This window comes from Rhinolophus hipposideros (assembly GCF_964194185.1).
Source record: "Rhinolophus hipposideros genome assembly, chromosome: 23".
In the NCBI taxonomy this organism is placed as follows: Eukaryota; Metazoa; Chordata; class Mammalia; order Chiroptera; family Rhinolophidae; genus Rhinolophus; species Rhinolophus hipposideros.
In genome coordinates, this window is record NC_138069.1 from 18,798,222 (window position 1) to 18,816,599 (window position 18,378).

Below are 18,378 nucleotides of genomic sequence, written 5' to 3' on the forward strand. Positions count from 1 at the left end.
ATGACAGTTCACTTGGAAGAATTTTATTCTGCAGGCTTCCTTTCAGAGGTGTCATGGTGATGCGGACAGCTTTCACTATTATTCTTATTTTATGAGAGTAGAGTTCAAGAGTATTTTCAGGGAGAGACTGTAAGAGAAATGACCACACTGAGTGTTCGCTATTACCTCAGACTTTTAGGTGGACCTAAAAGGTCGCAGTGGGTGACCTCTAAGGCTCTCTCCTTCTAACTTTAAGATTACACAAGTCTAATCCAAAGTCTTCCTTGTACGGCTTTATGTTAACAAGAAAGATCAGTTTGCTGCTTTTTTCCTCTGTTTCTTACCTAGAAAATTACTTCCTAGTATGTCTCTGAAGATTTGACAGGTATATTTTATCTCTATTTTGCCATCAGTCATGGTATCTCTATAAAAGGATACAACTTTATTTTATAGATATGGAGGCAGAGGCCATCTGAGGTTAAGTGGTTTGTCCAAATCATACGAGTATGTGACCTATGTAGGACCAACAGCTGAACACAGCCTCAGGTATCTTTCTGCAAATAAGAGGCCTGCTCAAAAATCAAGAAATTTTCAATCTCTGCCTTTCATTGGTATGATTTTGAATATAAGTGTGTGTTTGTATGTGAGTGTTTGAGTTCAGAGATTGTAGAGAACTCAACTTTGCATTTTAAGTACCCAGCACTACGCTGGATATAGGTATAATACTTCATAAATCTATGTGGAATGAATGAAAGAGTACTAGGAATATAACCTCGTCTAGCAGAAGATAGTGGCATTTTCACTTTTTAACTTTATGGAATTGATTATTGTCAGTTCCTCATGCTGCCACCCCACCTCCCCCACCAAAGCCTGAAATCTCCCTATTATTAACAAATACATCTATAACAAGCCATGATCTTTACTTGAAACTCCTTGGGAAGAGCAAAGATTTTAGAAGTAGAGCTGCATTTCAAGCTTTGGGTATCTTTTCTAACTTCTTTGTGCTTCCATTGAGTCTAATAACAACAAAGACAGCCACTTCTACCACTATTAAGCCAGTATTAAGCACTCAACTAGAGCCAGGGAATGTGTCATAACATTGAGTCTGCATGACACACCTGGAGGGCCTGTCTCGTTATCCCCATTTTACCCTGACTCAGAGACATCGAGTCTCCTGTCCAATGTCACACAGCCAGAGCTGGGAGAGGAGTAATGACTACTGAGTGCTTGATGGCCTGCCCTCCATCAACAGTAGCTATTAGGATAATGCAGAAGGCCTTGGGGCACATAACACAATGAGTGTACAGCATCTTAGTAACAGTAAATTTATGGAATTAATTTCCTCCCTCCCAGATAACAAAGAGAGTCAGCATAAAGGCTCTCTGCTTGAGGAGCTAGGAAACTTGAGGATGGGTTGGGGCTGAGGATTTGGGAAGTGATCACATGGCTCTAAAATGAAAATTGTTCCTTTGAGAACATACTCCTCAACATTCAGCTATGGGGTATATGACAATTAGGAACAGGAAACAGAGGCTAAGACACGCTTTATCAATTCCACAATTTACCCATGGTGTATCTTGATGTGCTGTATAGGTTTGACTATTACAAAGAAGAGGATGGAACATTCTTCCTTGTTCTGCCTTTACGAGAAATCTGTTGCTGTATGCTCAGCCTTCGGGCGAGTGTACCTGCAAGGTTTCAGCGCAGAGCAGCCAGAAGAGAATTATAACGCTGGCAGAGTTATCTGCTGACACGAAGGACAGGAATATACTTACAGCCTAGACTTGGCTTCTTGCCTCTTGTTGAGGCACAGCTGGGCTTACTGACAACTTCCCGGAGTCACTCTCACTTACGCTACTAGCACTCTTTAAATCTCTCTCTATAGTGTATTGCTGTGTCCTTCAAGCCTATTCTCTCTCTAATCTTACTTCTCATTTGTTTACCTCTCAGAGACTAAAGGAACAAGAAAGGGTATAGAGCAGAGGGTGTTAACCAATCTTGAACTAAATTCCTGATCTCTTAGAAAATTGAGAGAAAGGCCCTGAAACCTCTCAATTTCTTGAGGTTTCAGGTAGATTAAAAAGTAAGTATGCCTGAAGGGGGCTAGCAAAACATTTATTTATTTATTTATTTATTTATTTATTTATTTATTTATTTATTTATTCATTCTAGCAATTTACTATCATAAATGAACATTTTAGCACAAAAGAATATAAAGCAATCCAATTGTGTAAAGCATAGGATATTTGCACTGTTTATTAAAAAATGCATATTCAGAGTGCTCTTTTCAGGTCATGTGGTCCAACCATGGGTCACGGGTTAAGGCTGTCTGGTGAATGTTTTATTTTTTCAACCCCCAGAGTGTTTCTATGTGAGTGTATGTGTAATCGCATTTCAAAAAGGTTTATAGAAGTGGCCGGTTAGCTCAGTTGGTTAGAGCGCGGTGCTGGGAGGACCAAGGTTGCGGGTTCGATCCCCGCATGGACCACTGTGAGGGGAGAGAGAGAGAGAGAGAGAGAGAGAGAGAGAGAGAGAGAGAGAGAGAGAATTTGCAGATTGCTGGCAATGTGGGTCCTTCTCTTTACTCAGCCTGACATAGAGCGCAAACTTTTATGCTTGTGTGTTCGTTTTCTAGATTTCATAACATTCTCCAAGCAGTCCACTCTTTAAAAAAAGTTATGAACTACTAGTCTCAGAAAATAGCCAAATCAATGAACGGAGCTCCTGGTTTTTGATATTCAGAAGACTACTTTTTAAAATTGTTAAATTCTTTAGTCTTGCAATTTAACTTAATGTTAAAAACTCTTTTAAATGACTTGATGTTTTTTGTTTTCAAATCTGTAGTAATCTTGATTTTTTTTTTTTTTAATTTACTTCCTCTCTATCCCTATTCTAGAATATGTAAGGTTATAAATGGGACATTGATCCTACTGAATAGGCAGTGGTCTAAACCCCACCCTGCTACTCCATGGCTCTGTGACTGCAAATGCTTTCCCTCTCTGGTCCTCTGTTTCTTTAAGATGAGATGGTGATTTCCATTTCTCAAGTTCCTTTTAGCTTTTAAAAGGCAATGGTTTTTCTTACTCCCATTCTCCACTTCCTGCCAAATTGTCCCCAGAATACTTTAACATCTATTTTCCGAAGCTATTGTCATGGTACGCAGGCCTACTCTGTTAGAAATAAAACATTTGCTTATTTTTAACTACAACCAAACCCAATACTTAATAGGCATAGATTCAGACTTATTTTTTCCCTTGACCTGGTGGCAGCTAAATGTTTGCCATTATGGTGAAGAGCGTGTTTCTGGTAATACTCAAGCCACTATAAAAACTTTAAAATAAAGAGAAAAGATTTAACTTGCGGCTCAGGTAAGTTGTCGGACACAGATCTGCACTGATACCTTGGGGACAGTAGATGGCGATATAAGTGCATCAAATAATAAACATTTCCTTGATTGGTTCAGTATTAAGATCCCAATGATTGAGGCCAGAACAGGTTAATACCTTTAGTTAAAGAAACAAAGTCAAATATAATCAGGTGTTGGACTGTTAGCTAATATTCTGATTGTGTTCAGTAACCTGATACTTATTGAAAGAAAAGATTGACAAATTAGAAATTTATCCTACTGCTGAGTCTACCTTCAAGCTAATTCTTGGGGGTGAGAATGGGCAATAAACGGGATATATCTAATTCATTCTTTCTATTTTATTTATTTATTTTTAAATAGCGATTGTTTGGGATAGAGTGTGTCTCACATATATTATTCATAGATGAAGTACTATATTCCTATTAAGGATGTGAGTCCTAAGATACTGGTGTTTTAAAGTGGAAATAGCTGACTTACTGTAAACTGTTGGCTGGGCCATTATTGACTGGCAGGATCAACTGGAAGCACTTTGTTAGTGGATTAGGTTGCCCTGGAAATGCCTTCCTGAAACTCTAATGATGCACTTAAGGGAGTCTTCTGGGGCAGGAGTAAAATGTCTCTTTGCAGGCGTGTCTTCCACCAGAGTCCTCTTGGGATGAGTGGGGAGGGGGTGGGGCACACCCAAGGAGATGCTCAGTAAGGAAACAGCCCCAGAAAGAGGTTGCAGGTTACAATTTCTGACAGGTAAGCGAAGATAGTGGAGATAACGACTAACTTGTGTAAACTGTGGGCTTTCTGAGGGTACCAGTGCTTCATCACATTCTTTTGAAAGAGCGCTATCAATTCCAGGGAGATTGTATTTATTTATCATTTATTTATGTGGGGGGGGGGGCGGCAGAGGGATGGAGAAGGTAGAAAAAAAAGAAGAGAGCATTTGAGAGAACACGGTTTACTCCCCTCTGATTGAAAAAGCTGCTTTGTAGCTTGAACGTTGGGGTCATTCGATGTGCTTTTAATTTTTTTCTTAAACAAGCTTTCGAGGGGAAATTTGCCCTTCAGCAGAAATTCAGTGCCTGTGCAAAAGGGTTGGTTTGTAGATTTTTCAAGTGAAAAATCACTTGGGTTTATCTCATCCCTGGGTTGGGGGGTTGGGGGGGATGGAGGTCTAAAGACTAGAGGGAAGCGCAAAGCAAAGGCCCGTGGATGGAAACTCCAGACCTCCGGACAGGGCAGGGAGGGCAGTGGACGCCCGGGGCCGCGTCCCCGCCCCGAGGCCAGAGCGCCCCGGAGTCTCGCGTCCACGGCTGGCGCGCGTCGTCCCCGTGCAGTCCTGGCGACCTGTCACCGAGGAGGACGTGACTCGGAGCTGCCTGCGCTTCCTCCAAGCCGTATTCCTTTAAGATGATGTAATAGTCATTTCCCTGGATGGTTTCCTGCCTGCACTGCTGAAACGACAGCAGCCCAAGTGCACCGGGAACTGTGGAACCACCCAGCCCCGCGCCCGCGGAAGCCGAGCCGAGCCCCCGCCCGTGTCTCTGCGCTGCGGCGGCGCCGGCTCCCATCGGCTGCCACCGGCGGCCACCTGGCTGGGGACATGGGAGCCCGTCCGCTCTTGCTGGCAGGTGGGGTGGCTACCTGGGACCCCAGCAGGGCACCCCTGTCTTTCTTTCTGCTTCTGGGCTTTCTGAAAAGCTTCTAAGTCCCGGTACCTTTGGCAACTCTCTTCTGGTTTAAGGATTCTTGCGGAAGGTTGGATTTTTCTTTCTTTCTTTTTTTTTTTTTTTCCTGGCGACGCTTTGCTGGAATATTTTTCTCAGCTTTGCTTCTTCAACCCAATCACCTGTCATCACGGTTTAACTTTTGTGTGACTTGTTTTAACTTGAGATTGGCAGTGACTATATATACATACATACATCTATACCTACAAGTATACATTTATATAAATATCTATGGTATTGTTATTTTCTAAGAGCAATCTTTCTGGCACTTTTCATTGATACCTCTGTCCTTTACCTCTGTGGGATTTGACAAGCTCAAGGCTCAGTGTGGATGCTGACTGCTTTGCAAATGGGTATTTCTTCCCAAGACAGGGTTTCCAGCACTCACTAAGGTAAGTTCTGAGGCTTATTGATTTTTCTGTCCAGCTGAAAAAAAAAAAATCCCTTTTCAGGAGTTGAAAATTGCATATTCCTTTTCAATGAAGAACTACAAATAGAAATGTTTTTAATACTCATTTCTGGAGACAGAGGCATACGGATAAACATGCAGACACAAAATAGCTTGAGAGAAGCTAAGATTTAGTTGAATAATGGCTGAAATCAGTAATTCCAGGGCTGCTTATGTAAAATAATCTCTCCCTCCCTCCCTCCCTCCCACCCTGCCTTCTTCCTTCCTTCTCAGTACCTCTCCTCTCTCCAGTGCTCTCTCTTTTTCTGACTCATGCTGGGTTTGAGGAAATAATTTTCTTTCTTTTCCTTCAGACAGACCTCTGAGTAACTGGGGACTTGGCCTGCCTTGTCTGCTGAGCCTGGGGGAAGAGCAAATGGAGATGAGTTGATTATATTCCATGGAGTAATAGCTCACCACCAGCCAGGGTTTACACTACTTCACCTGTGGACTCTTCTGAATTTTGCTTTCTTGGGGAAGAAAACTGGGATAAGAGAAGGTCGTTTTTAACAAGTTAGCATCTTCCTGCCTCCCTGACAAGTTGATGCAAAGGATAGGGCTGTGATTCCATTGGATTGCACCTTCAGAGCAAAATAGGAAGAGAAGAAGAAAGGGACAATGGCTCTGAGTGGAAACTGTAGTCGCTATTATCCTCGAGAACAAGGGGCTGCCGTTCCCAACTCCTTCCCCGAGGTCGTGGAGCTGAACGTTGGGGGTCAAGTTTATTTCACTCGCCATGCCACATTAATAAGCATCCCTCATTCCCTCCTGTGGAAAATGTTTTCCCCAAAGAGAGACACGGCTCCTGATCTAGCGAAGGACTCCAAGGGAAGGTTTTTCATTGACAGAGATGGATTCTTGTTCCGTTATATTCTGGACTATCTCAGGGACAGGCAGGTGGTCCTGCCTGATCACTTTCCAGAAAGAGGAAGACTGAAACGGGAAGCTGAGTACTTCCAGCTGCCAGACTTGGTCAAACTCCTGACTCCTGATGAAACCAAGCAAAGCCCCGAGGAATTCTGCCATAGTGACTTTGAAGACACCTCCCAAGGAAGCGACACCAGAATCTGTCCCCCTTCCTCGCTGCTCCCTGTGGACCGCAAGTGGGGTTTTATTACTGTGGGTTACAGGGGGTCCTGTACCATGGGCAGAGAGGGGCAGGCAGATGCCAAGTTTCGGAGAGTTCCCCGGATTTTGGTTTGTGGAAGGATTTCCTTGGCAAAGGAGGTCTTTGGAGAAACTCTGAATGAGAGCAGAGACCCTGACCGAGCCCCAGAGAGATACACCTCCAGATTTTATCTCAAATTCAAGCATCTGGAAAGGGCTTTTGATATGTTGTCAGAGTGTGGATTCCACATGGTGGCCTGTAACTCCTCCGTGACAGCATCTTTTGTCAACCAATATACTGATGACAAGATCTGGTCAAGCTATACTGAATATGTCTTCTACCGTAAGTGCAAAGGGTTCTTTTTATTTTTCATGTGTATTGATTCTCTTTACTGATGTATATGGTCTGCATGTTCAGTGGATGTCTAAGGGATGCTATTTTGGGATTTTTTTTTTTTTTTTAACTCTTTGGGTATAGAGCATTAGAGGTTATAATTCAGCTCTCATGTCTTACCGAAGGCAACTTTTATCTACTTTTCCAATGAAGTCACAGAATATTCAAAGGCCTCAAAAAATCACAAGATGCAAATGATCTTGGCATAGATAATATGTGGAATGAAAATAGACACATATATCAGTTCGCCAGATAATGAATTGTGAAGATAAGGCAATGATTAGAACTGGGCTGTTGGTCCATGGAGATTGGTAGACTGAAGTGGATGAAGGGCTGCTGTGTATTCTTTTATCTGAACTTTGGGGTCTCTGAAGCTGGTTGCTGAAGACTTGCTTTCATGGGGGGGGGGGCTTTGAAAACACAAATGGGTGCTGTACTGAGTGACGTGATCTTGGCTAGATGGCAGTAGAGACTGATGAAAGACCCCTTTCCTCCTTCCCCTCACCCCCAACGCCAACCCGAGTCTAAAATTTGCTTTCATAGGTTTTACAAATCAGCCGTTGGACTCTTTAGCATTTTGTAGTGAGACTTGAGTTGCACTGCAGACTTAATTAAGCTGAACTTCATTTAAGATCCATCTAAAAGGAGCTAGATTCTTAAGAATTGTCAATCACGTGCAAACATCTAGACAGCTAAGGTGATAGAATTGCTGACATAAAAGGTAACCAGAAGGAGAGAAAACTATTGTACTGAAGCTTTTTTAAAAAATAAGGGTTTCTTAGAGGTCAGTCCATTTGCTTAGATGACAATTTATGGTACAGATTGCCTGTTTTCTTCAAATGGCATTATTTTAGATAAACTATAATCCATTGACCTCTGACAGGAGAACAATAAATAAGTCTGTAAAGTTGAGTGCTTGATTTAACTGCTGATATTCAACAGGATTGGGGATTGGGACGTGAATCCCATAAGGAATATTTTTCCAGTGTTAATGTTCGATTTCTTCTATTCTTATTTTAAGGCAGACCCATACATTTAGGGGGTTAAAATGTCTAAATTCCTTTAAACATAAAGGCACAAATGAATTTCTCAGACTGATTTTTGCCTACTGTTGTGCTGATTCCTTTGGAGACAGTGCCGGAAACCTTGGTGGACTGGCCAGTGGGACACCAAATTATTCCGTAGTGGGTTATTCATACGTTGGGTGTTTAGAAGTGAAGATATGTGGAATGTGTAGAAAGGACAGCCTATGGAGAATAATAAAATCAGCTATCAGTTCAGGATCATATTGATATGTAGTAACAAGCGTGATTTGGTCCAATAACCCTATTCATGGCCTTTATCTATAATCTGTATCTTCCTGTGTGATGGAGCTCAGTCACCCGATACTGCTTTCTTTCTTCTGGTGAATTTCCCACTAGTGTAGCGATAAGACTCTAGCTTTTTAGCGTTTTGTAAAGGACTCTGACTTTATCTGTGATTCTGTAGAACAAATATCTTTTCCTTCCTTTTTGGAAAAAAAGAAAATGCACTGTAGGGAGAGTTCCAATCTAGCTTTGTGATGTTTACCTTGTTCTCCAATTTCTAATACTTGAAAACAGCATTTTAAAAAGCTTCAGTCAAATAAATGAAAGCATACCAGCCACCCACCGCCCCCTGCCCCAAAAGACTGCACTAGATTTCTCATCACTTGGTCACCTAAATGAGGCTCAGAACCTGACATGCCTATTAGCTCAGTGACATTTCTGGGTTCATCAAAGACTCATGTATCTAACCCCGTGCCCTCTGGAGGGGCTCTGTTCTCCTGATCGTATGACTGCTTCCTTCTCTGTTGGACTGCTGAGAGAGGTTGCCAAGGTGCAGCTTGCCCTCCATCCCTCCACGGACAGGCTGGCATAAACACACAGCAACTTCATATCGCACAGCATATATGCCGCATGTGATAAGCTTCCCCTCAGTGCCCAACATCTATGGCTCCGTGTTAACTCTTCCTCTGTCTTAGGACCAATAAAACTGACAGCTGGCTTTCTAGGGTGCATAACAGCTTCCTCACAGCTGCTTAGCCATAATTATTTAATTAGAAGCTGCCAACTGTGCCTATATAAGCATTAATTCATCAAACTGTTGTGCTTGGGTAATGGGCCAAAACTGTGGGAGGTGCTCTAAAGCGTCAGTTGACTGTCTGCACTCTTCGGCGAGCGAGCGCTAGCCCCATTAAGCCCGGCTCAGAGCCACCGAGTCCCCGGCCACTGTGTGCAGTGTGGAGTAGAGTGTTCAGAGGGCAGGAGCTGCATCCGGCTTGATTCTAAGGGGCAGCACACAGCTCCGGGAGTGTGCCCACATTTTCACAAACCAATGAACCACCAAGCAACCAGCCACCAACCAAACAACCAACAAAAAAAGGATGCTCTTTGTGGAGGAACTCAGCTTCCTCCTAGTTCAAATTCATACATATATATATATGTATATATATATATATACATACATACATATATATACGTATATATATGTGTATATATGTATATATACATATATATGTATATGTGTGTGTATATATATATATATATATATATATATATATATCTATATCTATATCTATGGAGAGAGAGAGAGAGAGAGAGACTCCATAGATCCAAGAAATTAACTCCAAGCAATCACACTCTTCTAATTACCCAGGGATAATGCAGTCACTTTCCCTGGATCCATATCACAGTAAAAAATAAACAGCAAGAAGTTAATACATTGCATATGGTGGTTGACAGTCATGGGGAGAGACCACTTCTTCCTATTTGCCTAATTTTCTTAGAAGTTTTCCAAAGGGAAATTAACCCAAAATCTGTCAATCAATTATTAAGTGGTTGGATTTTTGCCTCATTTAATCTTCATGTAGACCTGGAATTGATGATCAGCCTCAGGTAGTTTGAACTGCGTGTTTAGTTACTGTGAACCATGAACAATTAAATTCAACAGGTGTCTGTATGTATTTGAGAGGGTAGTAAGAAATGTGTGTCTACATTGCTTACACATCAAAATACGATATGTGAGATACTATAGATTATAATTCACTTACCAGCAACCAAGAAAATGTGAGTGATACAGGAACATACAAAAGAAATGTCTGTCCTGGGATTACCTCACAAATGGTATTTTAGATATGTTTTTTGTTTCAATTTCAACCAATGAGGAGGTACCTTTCCTTCTTTCCCACCTGGCTAGATAAATAATTACCTCCTTCAAGGGTTGTATAGAGGAGGTAATATCATAAACATCAGAGAATGCCTTCTTGATTCACCTCTAAATGAAATGGGAGCTAAGTAATTTGGAAAAGAGAAGTTCTGATCCAGATACTCAATAGCCATTCACACCACTTAGAAACAAAATCACAGGTGCATGGAAATAAATGAACCACTTATTTAGAGCCATTTTCCAATGCCTGAGAAAGTGGGAAGAGAATTATGCACATTTCCTCAATCCTACTCATGAGTGAGTTACTTCAGACAAGTGCCTGAAAGCACTCCGATTGAAAGGCATTTGCCTCTAATAAAACTGTGATAACATGACCACAACTGGGGACTTTAATTCATAGGATACTTACTCTGAGCTCTGTGAATTACAGAGAGAGATACCAATTCATCACTTTTTTAACAAATTGCTGCACGTAGGTTCATTTTAGCCTTTCTTCTCTTTACCTCTTTTCCTTACATTTAAAGGGCGGTTGCCACGAAAGTCTCTAACTTGCTTTGTGTACGTAGTATATATTTTCAGGGCTGTGGACTGAGATGAGGTGTTGGAGAAAAGCAAATCAGAAAATGATTTCTCACTTAGAATTCGGCTGCATGGCCTTGTATCGGGAAGGGATATGTGGATCTGGCCTCTGAATAACTTACCCAACGTGGACTTTAAAAACTTCAGTAAGTGAGTGTGTTTTTAATAGGAAAACAGGTGGGAATCCTGAAATGATTCCAGCTTAGTTCTCCTGGTTACTTTGAAAGATACCAATGAAAATGTCAATGCTTATTACCCATAGAAATATGATGTTGGTACATTCAAAATGAAGCCAACAGGACAGAATCATGGCCTCTACCACCACGGACATCTCCACTTTCTGGGATGATTTTCTATCTTATCTACCTTAGATGCTGTCTTTCCCTCTTGTTTTAGTGATTCCTGCTTTGATGTTCTTTCCCTCCATGCTATAATCAAAACTTGTTATCAGTAAAAAACTCTGTTCTGTCATTATATTTAGCATACTTTTAAGGCATGGTGTTACTTTTCTCAGGGGTTTTTGTACAGAAGAAATCTTTTAATAGTTTAATAGTTGTGGATCAGGAAACTGTATTCTGAAGGCAGCGTTCTTAGACTTGAAGTGCCTTAATTTATAACCAAAACAATATATAGCACAACTTAAATATAAGGCTTCATCAAGAGGTCAATTTAGACTCAGGTATGGGCAGATATTGGATGGTGATGGTGATGATAATGGGCAGGGGTGGTGGATGGAGTTTTTTCTTCTCTCTTTAAGATGCTGTGCTCTGAGCATTGGGTTCGATATAACAGTGATAGAAGCATGTTAGCAAGATATTTTATTATATTGTTTGCTTTTTCATGCCAAACGAGATGTGTTACCAGAGCCCAATCCCTTGTGGAAGGTGATTCAAGTAGTCCCTTCCTCGGTCTGTGGCCTCACTGAATGAATTTGGCAGCAAGTGCCAATATGTGGATAGAAAAGGGAGGTCTCTCAGATTGCCCACAAGTGCCTTGATAAGTTAAAAAAAAATATCTGTACAACTGGAAAGAGAAAACTAAATGCCACTGACAGCCGAATAAGGTTTGGATCTTATCGAAGGAATTAGAAATGGAACTAGCAGCTAATGTGCCACAAAGCTCCATTTGGATCCCCTCCAAATACAAACTATGGAGAGGAGTGACTGTGTTAGGAGGCAGTGCCAGTCCAGTGCACAGAAAGCAGTTCCTTCAGAAATTGATAGATGAATACTCAGTGTCTGCATCGTAACTGTTGCTCTTTTTCTTTGGTCTTGGCTATAACTTTCCTCAAATACTGGATTTCTTGGCAAGTCAGTTAAACATTTTTAGTACAGAAATTTTTCAAATGCATCCAAGTGTCGAGGCACTCAGCTCCAATAATAACAATTATCATTAAAGACCGATCTTGTTTCATATATATTCCTACCTACTTTCCCTACTGTCTGCACTGGATTATTTTGAAGTAAATTTCAGACAGCAATGATTTCATTCATCTATAAATGCTATACTATATGTTTCTAAAATATAGTATATTATGTTTGAACTAAAAAAAATAACACAATGCAATTGTCACATACAAAATTAATGTGTAAGTCCTCAACGTTCTGTGACTTTAGGCCAATCTTTGTATAACAAAACCAGTTTTACCATAGGCTGATTGATAGAAACAATAGTTAAGTTCCTATGACATCTCATCAATGTTGTAACAAAATGACGTTGAATAAACGACATTGTTCGAGGACTTGCTGTAATTCTTAAATATAATTTAATATGCAGTTGGTGTTCAAATTGCTTTGATTTTTCTCACAATATTTTCTTAAAGTTGGCTTGTGTGAGTCAAGATCCAAATGAGATCCATTCATTACCTTTGGCTGCTATTTCTATTCTCTTTCGAAATTAAAGAAAAACAATTGCATATAACTTACATGCAACCAAGTGACAAAATGTATATCCTAATTATCTTTTCATTTCTCCTTCCCCCCTCCCTTTTTCTCTCCTCTCTTGCTCTCTCTCTCTCTTTTTCCAATTTATCTGAAGAAACCAAGTTGTTTGTCATGTTAAATGTCCTGCATTCTGAGTTATGCTGATCCATCGCTATGATCTCTGTGATGACATAAACATATTTTTTTTCAGACCCTTCTATTTTCTGTACATTTGTTAGATTTAGACTCGAGATTCTAGAGACTTGATCAGATTCAAGTTCAGTATTCCTAGCAAGAAATCATCATAAATGATGGCAAATCCACATTTAATTTGCTTTGACAGATTGAAATGCTATATACTCTGAAGGCAAGGGAAGAGAATATTTTTATTGTTAGTTTTTCATATTTATCATATAGATAAATAGCAATAAGGATCTATTTTATATAGCAGATACCTATTTTTCGTTCAAGCCATTCAAGAACTATCTAGTATTCCACTGCTGTTCTCATCATTAGATTGGGGGTTAGTGAGGCGGGTGGCTACCATCAGGGCTGTAGTGAGCCTACCCACACGTGCACTGGGTCCTGGCGGAGGGTCCTATGTGACGGGGTGGGGGGGGGGAAGAATTCTTCTGGGTGGGAAAATTCTCCTCCGGGCTGTTCTAATTTTGTACTCTTGGATTCTTTCAACTGTGTTGAAGCTTCATGGAACTCCTCATGTGTGTTTCCCAAATTTCATCTCTCCCTGTGTGCCTTATCTGAGTCACTGGCAATTCCATCATCACCCCGTTGCCCAAGGAAGAATGAAATCTTGGTCATCCTTGACTCTTCCTTCCCCACAACCCCTCGCTTCAATCTATGACTAGTCCGATTGGTTCGTTTTCCTCTCTCTCAAGTCCATCCATTTCTTTTCATCTCCACTAATGCTGCTTTGGCCCAGACCACCAGCTTTGCTGTTTTAGATTACTTACTTAAATTGTCCTCTCCACTCCATGTTTGATGCTGTCCTCTTTTGAGTCTGACCATATTACTGCTCTGCTTCAAGTTCTTCATTATTTGAGTTAAATGCAAACTCCTTGCCCTTCATGAAATGACCTCTGAAGGAGTACTGTCATACACTTCCTTCTTCAGTTTTGTACGTGATGTCCCCTGGAACTCCGCCTCCACTTGGCTTTGATTAAAGACTTTAGGTTCCATTCTAGAGGTTACTTTTGCTGGGAAGCCTTTCCTAACCTACTGTATCTGGATTAGGCAACTCCTTATCTTTGCCCCATGGGATCCTGTTTTTCTTTACTATGGCACAAATAACACTGTATCTTACTTGCTTATTTAACGGTCTCTCTAGCATTAAGACTATAAGCTCTGTGAAGATAGGAACTGTGTCTGTCAGGTTCATCATAACTGGCATATAGTATCTAGCAAAAATATAGGTACTCCGTAAATATTTCTCAAAGGAATGAGAAATAAATGCCCACTGCAGGGTTCTATTATGGTCACGAATGATGACACTGTCTTGAATATACCATTACATTGTCTCTTAATAGAAGAACTGGAGAGGAGTGATGGTGCTTTAAATAATAACAGTGGTATTTTCTAATGCCACTGAGCACTGTACCAGTAGTTTAAGCACTTTGCATACAAATTGGAATTCTCACTCAAAGATGCTCTCTCTGCTCTTAGCACCTGCACAGAGATTCTAGCTCAAGGGAGTGGAAAAAACACCAGCAGCAAAATCTCCCGTGCTCATGACAGTGCCTGGGACCTTGTCCATGCCTTGGAAGTGTTAGTAAATAATTATGAAAACCAAAAAAATAAAAATTAATTATGAGGACCTCTGGGAATACTGGATGAGACACAGGTACTTCCTCTAAATAATGTATCTGATTCTTTCTAATAGTCCTTGTGGATACTTTGCCCAGTCTGTTGATTCTATGCATGTTCAAACAAGTAAACACACAAACAAACAAACACTTCTACAAGTGACTTTTTAAGAAAAAAATCAAGCTATTTATTTTAATTAAATCTGAATACACATAAAGTAAACCTCTCAAAAAACTTCGAATTCTAGTGATTCTTTTCTCCCCCCTGGCTATTCCATAATGGAAGTCATTACTAGTGCCTTCCCCTCGACCACCTTGTTTTTCCAACTGTGTTTTTTTTTTCCAGAACCTAGGAGAATATGTGGCAGAATTGAAAATTAAGAATTACAATTTAAATGACATATTCAGTCACTGTAGACTTAGAATAACCTTTATGAATCTCAGCCTAGAGAGTAGTCTCCTTTATGGTGACACGGAATGATTATTGAGTATGACACTGACAATAGGATCATTAAAATTGTTCCAGAAATGAAAACAAGACATTTTGCTTCACACTGTGAGTTGCTGTGCTCTGTGACATTAAAAGGAAATAAGAGTGCTAATGGGGACTGTTACCATGTGACCCATTCCAAATCCGCCCCATGTGACAAAATTCATACCTTTCAACTTTTATTCATCAGTCCCATTCCAAAGCAGAACGTTCTAGTAATTTCCCCACCTGAATTTATAGAGACCTTTTATTTTGAGTATATTGATATAATATGATTAGGAACTAGTTACGTAGGTGAACACAGGGGCCAACCCATTATACACAACGATAGCATATTTCAGAGACTTTCAGACAGTTGTATATTGTGTTTTAGATAATATTGTAGACTGTCCAGATCAATCCTACCAGGCAACAAAATAGAGAAGAGGATACCTAAGCTCTGGTAGTGGTGACTGTTTTGTGAAGGGGACCTTGGAGCAGCAGAGAAATTCTAGTGACTGGGATAAGGGAAATGAGCAGATGGATGTCAGAGGGTGGCAGAGGCATAAAATGAAAACCAATGGAATATACTCGGAGAAGTGTTGCTGAGTTCTGAAAATACCCCAAACAGAACGAGCTGGCCTACAACACAAAACACATCAAGCACTGGTCAAGCATCATGGTTAATTTTCTTACAGCTTAAGCATTCAGTTACATCAAGTAGAGAAATTTTCCTACGGGCAGGTGCCTGCAAATTTACACTGTAATGCAAATGGAATACAGAATTCATTTTTCATTAATTTGCTTTCTAGCCAGCGAGGTGAAGTATCTTGTTTGCTTTAAACAGAAGCATACCTATGTAGAGTTGTGCAATTTATCAAGCTGCAGTGAAACAGAAAGCTGTTAACTCCTATTTGCTTAAGAAAAACGTGCTTTAGAAAATGAGCGGTTTTGCTTGGCTTTTCTGGATAGGTAGCTACTCCTTTGGCATGGAGCAGTAATGACTGATGCTACAACGTGTGATACTTTCAACATTTTAAAGGCCGTGTTTAGGCCCATGGATGCTGAATAATATAAAATATTTGTTTGAAAAGATCTGACTGCTTCACACTTATGGAGGACCTATCTTATATAAAGTAACTTTTTTTTTTTTAGGATTGTCCAATTGAGGTGGGTAGAAAATAGAATATCTGTTCTCAAAGAATCAAGATCTTGATTCACAAAGTCCTTATGTTAATGATTTCCTAGTACTTCTCCACAGTCTGCCAGGGAAGTGATTCACAATGTCACAGACCTCATTGATTAGAAACTGCAGGCACTTCAAACCTTCCTCTCTCTCTCTCTCTCTCTCTCTCTCTCTCTCTCTCTCTCTCTCTCTCTCTCTTTGCAGCCTTTTGGCTACGAGTAAGTGCCAGGCACTGTGACCCTGTTATACCCTTTGCTTATGTGTGTGCTAAGTTTCTAGACATCTCTGCAATGGTTGGCTCACCCACTCCTTCTAGAAATATTTATTGAATACCTACTGTGCACCTGAGACTTGGGAACAAGAAGCATGTGGTCAGTGTACTCAAGGAGCATATTGTTTTAGAAGAAATTAGACTAGTAAGTGGGCAATTTCAATCTAGTATGATGAGAAGCCTAAGTTCATGTGAATAGAGAGGAAGCTCCTAATCTGAACTTGGGGAGTCAGAAAATTAAACTAGAATTTATATTAATGCTTAGAGAGGAGAAAATGCTTAAATCTTTAATGCATTTGTTGACTTTAAGATACTAGCTGGCTGATGGAGTCATGAAAGTGCTACCTATGATGGCGTAGGAGAACCTCAAGAAAATTTGCAACCATTTCTTTTCTTGTTGAATTAGATTTTTTTCCAGTGATAGCTGTGTGAATGATTTAGTTACTCCAGCAACCAATGTCTTCCTTTTTAACCTCTTCAGTCCCCTCTTCCATTCAAACTTTTGTCTTGTGAAAGTACAAGTGCAAAATCAGAAGCCAAATGATAGCCCTAAAGGTACTTTATGATTATGTATGTAGTCTCCTTTTATAATGATTCTCAGAATGCTGTGTGTCATTATTATTATTTTAACTTTAACTGAGAGTTTCTGATTTACCTTGTGAGTCTCACATGCAACTCATTTGCAATAACTACCACAGTGCTGAATACATAGGGGCTGCTTAATAAGCACTTGTTGCATACGTGCATAAATTCATAACACCACATTTTAAAGAAAACGTGAAATGTAAAGGGAATGAAATTTGCCTTAGTTTTACTTGTTTTTTACTTTTGAGCATGAGTGCATCCTGTGAGCGAGAGTGAATATATGGTTAAATGAACTAACAACATCAGACCTACCTGGATAAAAACCTTCGTTTTGTCACACCAGGGCTTACTTGGGCAAGTGTCTTAACCTCTTTACACCTCAGAACACTCATCAGGGAAAGGAGAATGAGGAAGCTTCTTTCGTGGCAGTGTTGTGAAGATTAAGCCAAGGCCATACCATCTTGTTAGCTTGTCTCATCAACAGCTGGGCACCTCATGGCCAGGCTCTTTTAGTTTATCTTACAAATGAGTGTGTTTGGACCTGGAAGGAAAAAACTGAGAGAATATAGAGGTGACCCTCCCACTGCTGAAACAAATCTCACGCTGCTGCCCACTGGTTTCACTCTGGACTACTACTATACACAGTTCATGACCTTGAGAAAGGAAAAAACACATCACATAATATGCATTCCTATAGTTCCTTCTGTATACGCTCCTTTCTTGCCCCTTCTGAAGGCACTCGTCCATCCACAGTGCTCCATCACACCATCCTTTTGAAAACAGTTCTTAAAATAGGCCAGTCTATTTCCCATTGCAATATACGGCACTTGTATTCCCTCTCCCCACAATACTCTTCCTTTCACTCCTAGTCTTTCTGAGTCCCACTCACCTTCAGAGTTAGGCTTTAATGTATTTTCCTTGGACAGGCCTTCTGTTACTATTGTAGCTGAAGTAGCCAGTGTCTTCCTGGTCATTCTCTATCCATCACCCTGTTTCCAGCATAGATAGCCTTATTCACATGTGTAATTACCTGCGTGATTTACTTTCTTTTTCTTCTCTTTCTCCTTCCCCTTCTCCTCCCTCTCCCCCTCCCCCCCCTCCTCCTTCTTTCTCCTCTAAGCTTCATGGGTATAGGGATGCAGGAACTATGTTTGTCCTCCTGTCTTATATTCCTATTACAATGCGTCGCACATAGTATATACTCCATTAAGTGATTTTGTTTTCTATCCTCCCCACCCCACCATGTAAAATTATAATAGTAGGATTCTCTCTCATGGTGAAGGCAATTGATTATATATATATATATATATATAAACTCTGGCTAATATAGTAAAAATATGCTATGTA

The 18,378-nt window shown here is 40.4% G+C and overlaps 1 protein-coding gene across 3 annotated transcripts in view; it reads left to right on the top strand.

Moving 5' to 3' along the window:
• Window positions 1-4,803: 4,803 nt before the first annotated feature.
• Window positions 4,804-18,378, top strand: part of KCTD16 (potassium channel tetramerization domain containing 16) — a 224,389-nt gene continuing 210,814 nt past the window's right edge. For 2 of the 3 annotated variants that reach the window (XR_013992424.1, XM_081036000.1), the window contains exons 1-2: window positions 4,804-5,456; window positions 5,827-6,962. Coding sequence is in view for 2 of the 3 variants with exons in the window: in XM_081036000.1 (XP_080892126.1) it covers window positions 6,131-6,962 (832 nt within the window). In the remaining variant the exon portion in view is untranslated. The remainder of the gene's footprint in view (window positions 5,457-5,826; window positions 6,963-18,378) is intronic. The other variant, XM_081036001.1, reaches the window with a different exon arrangement.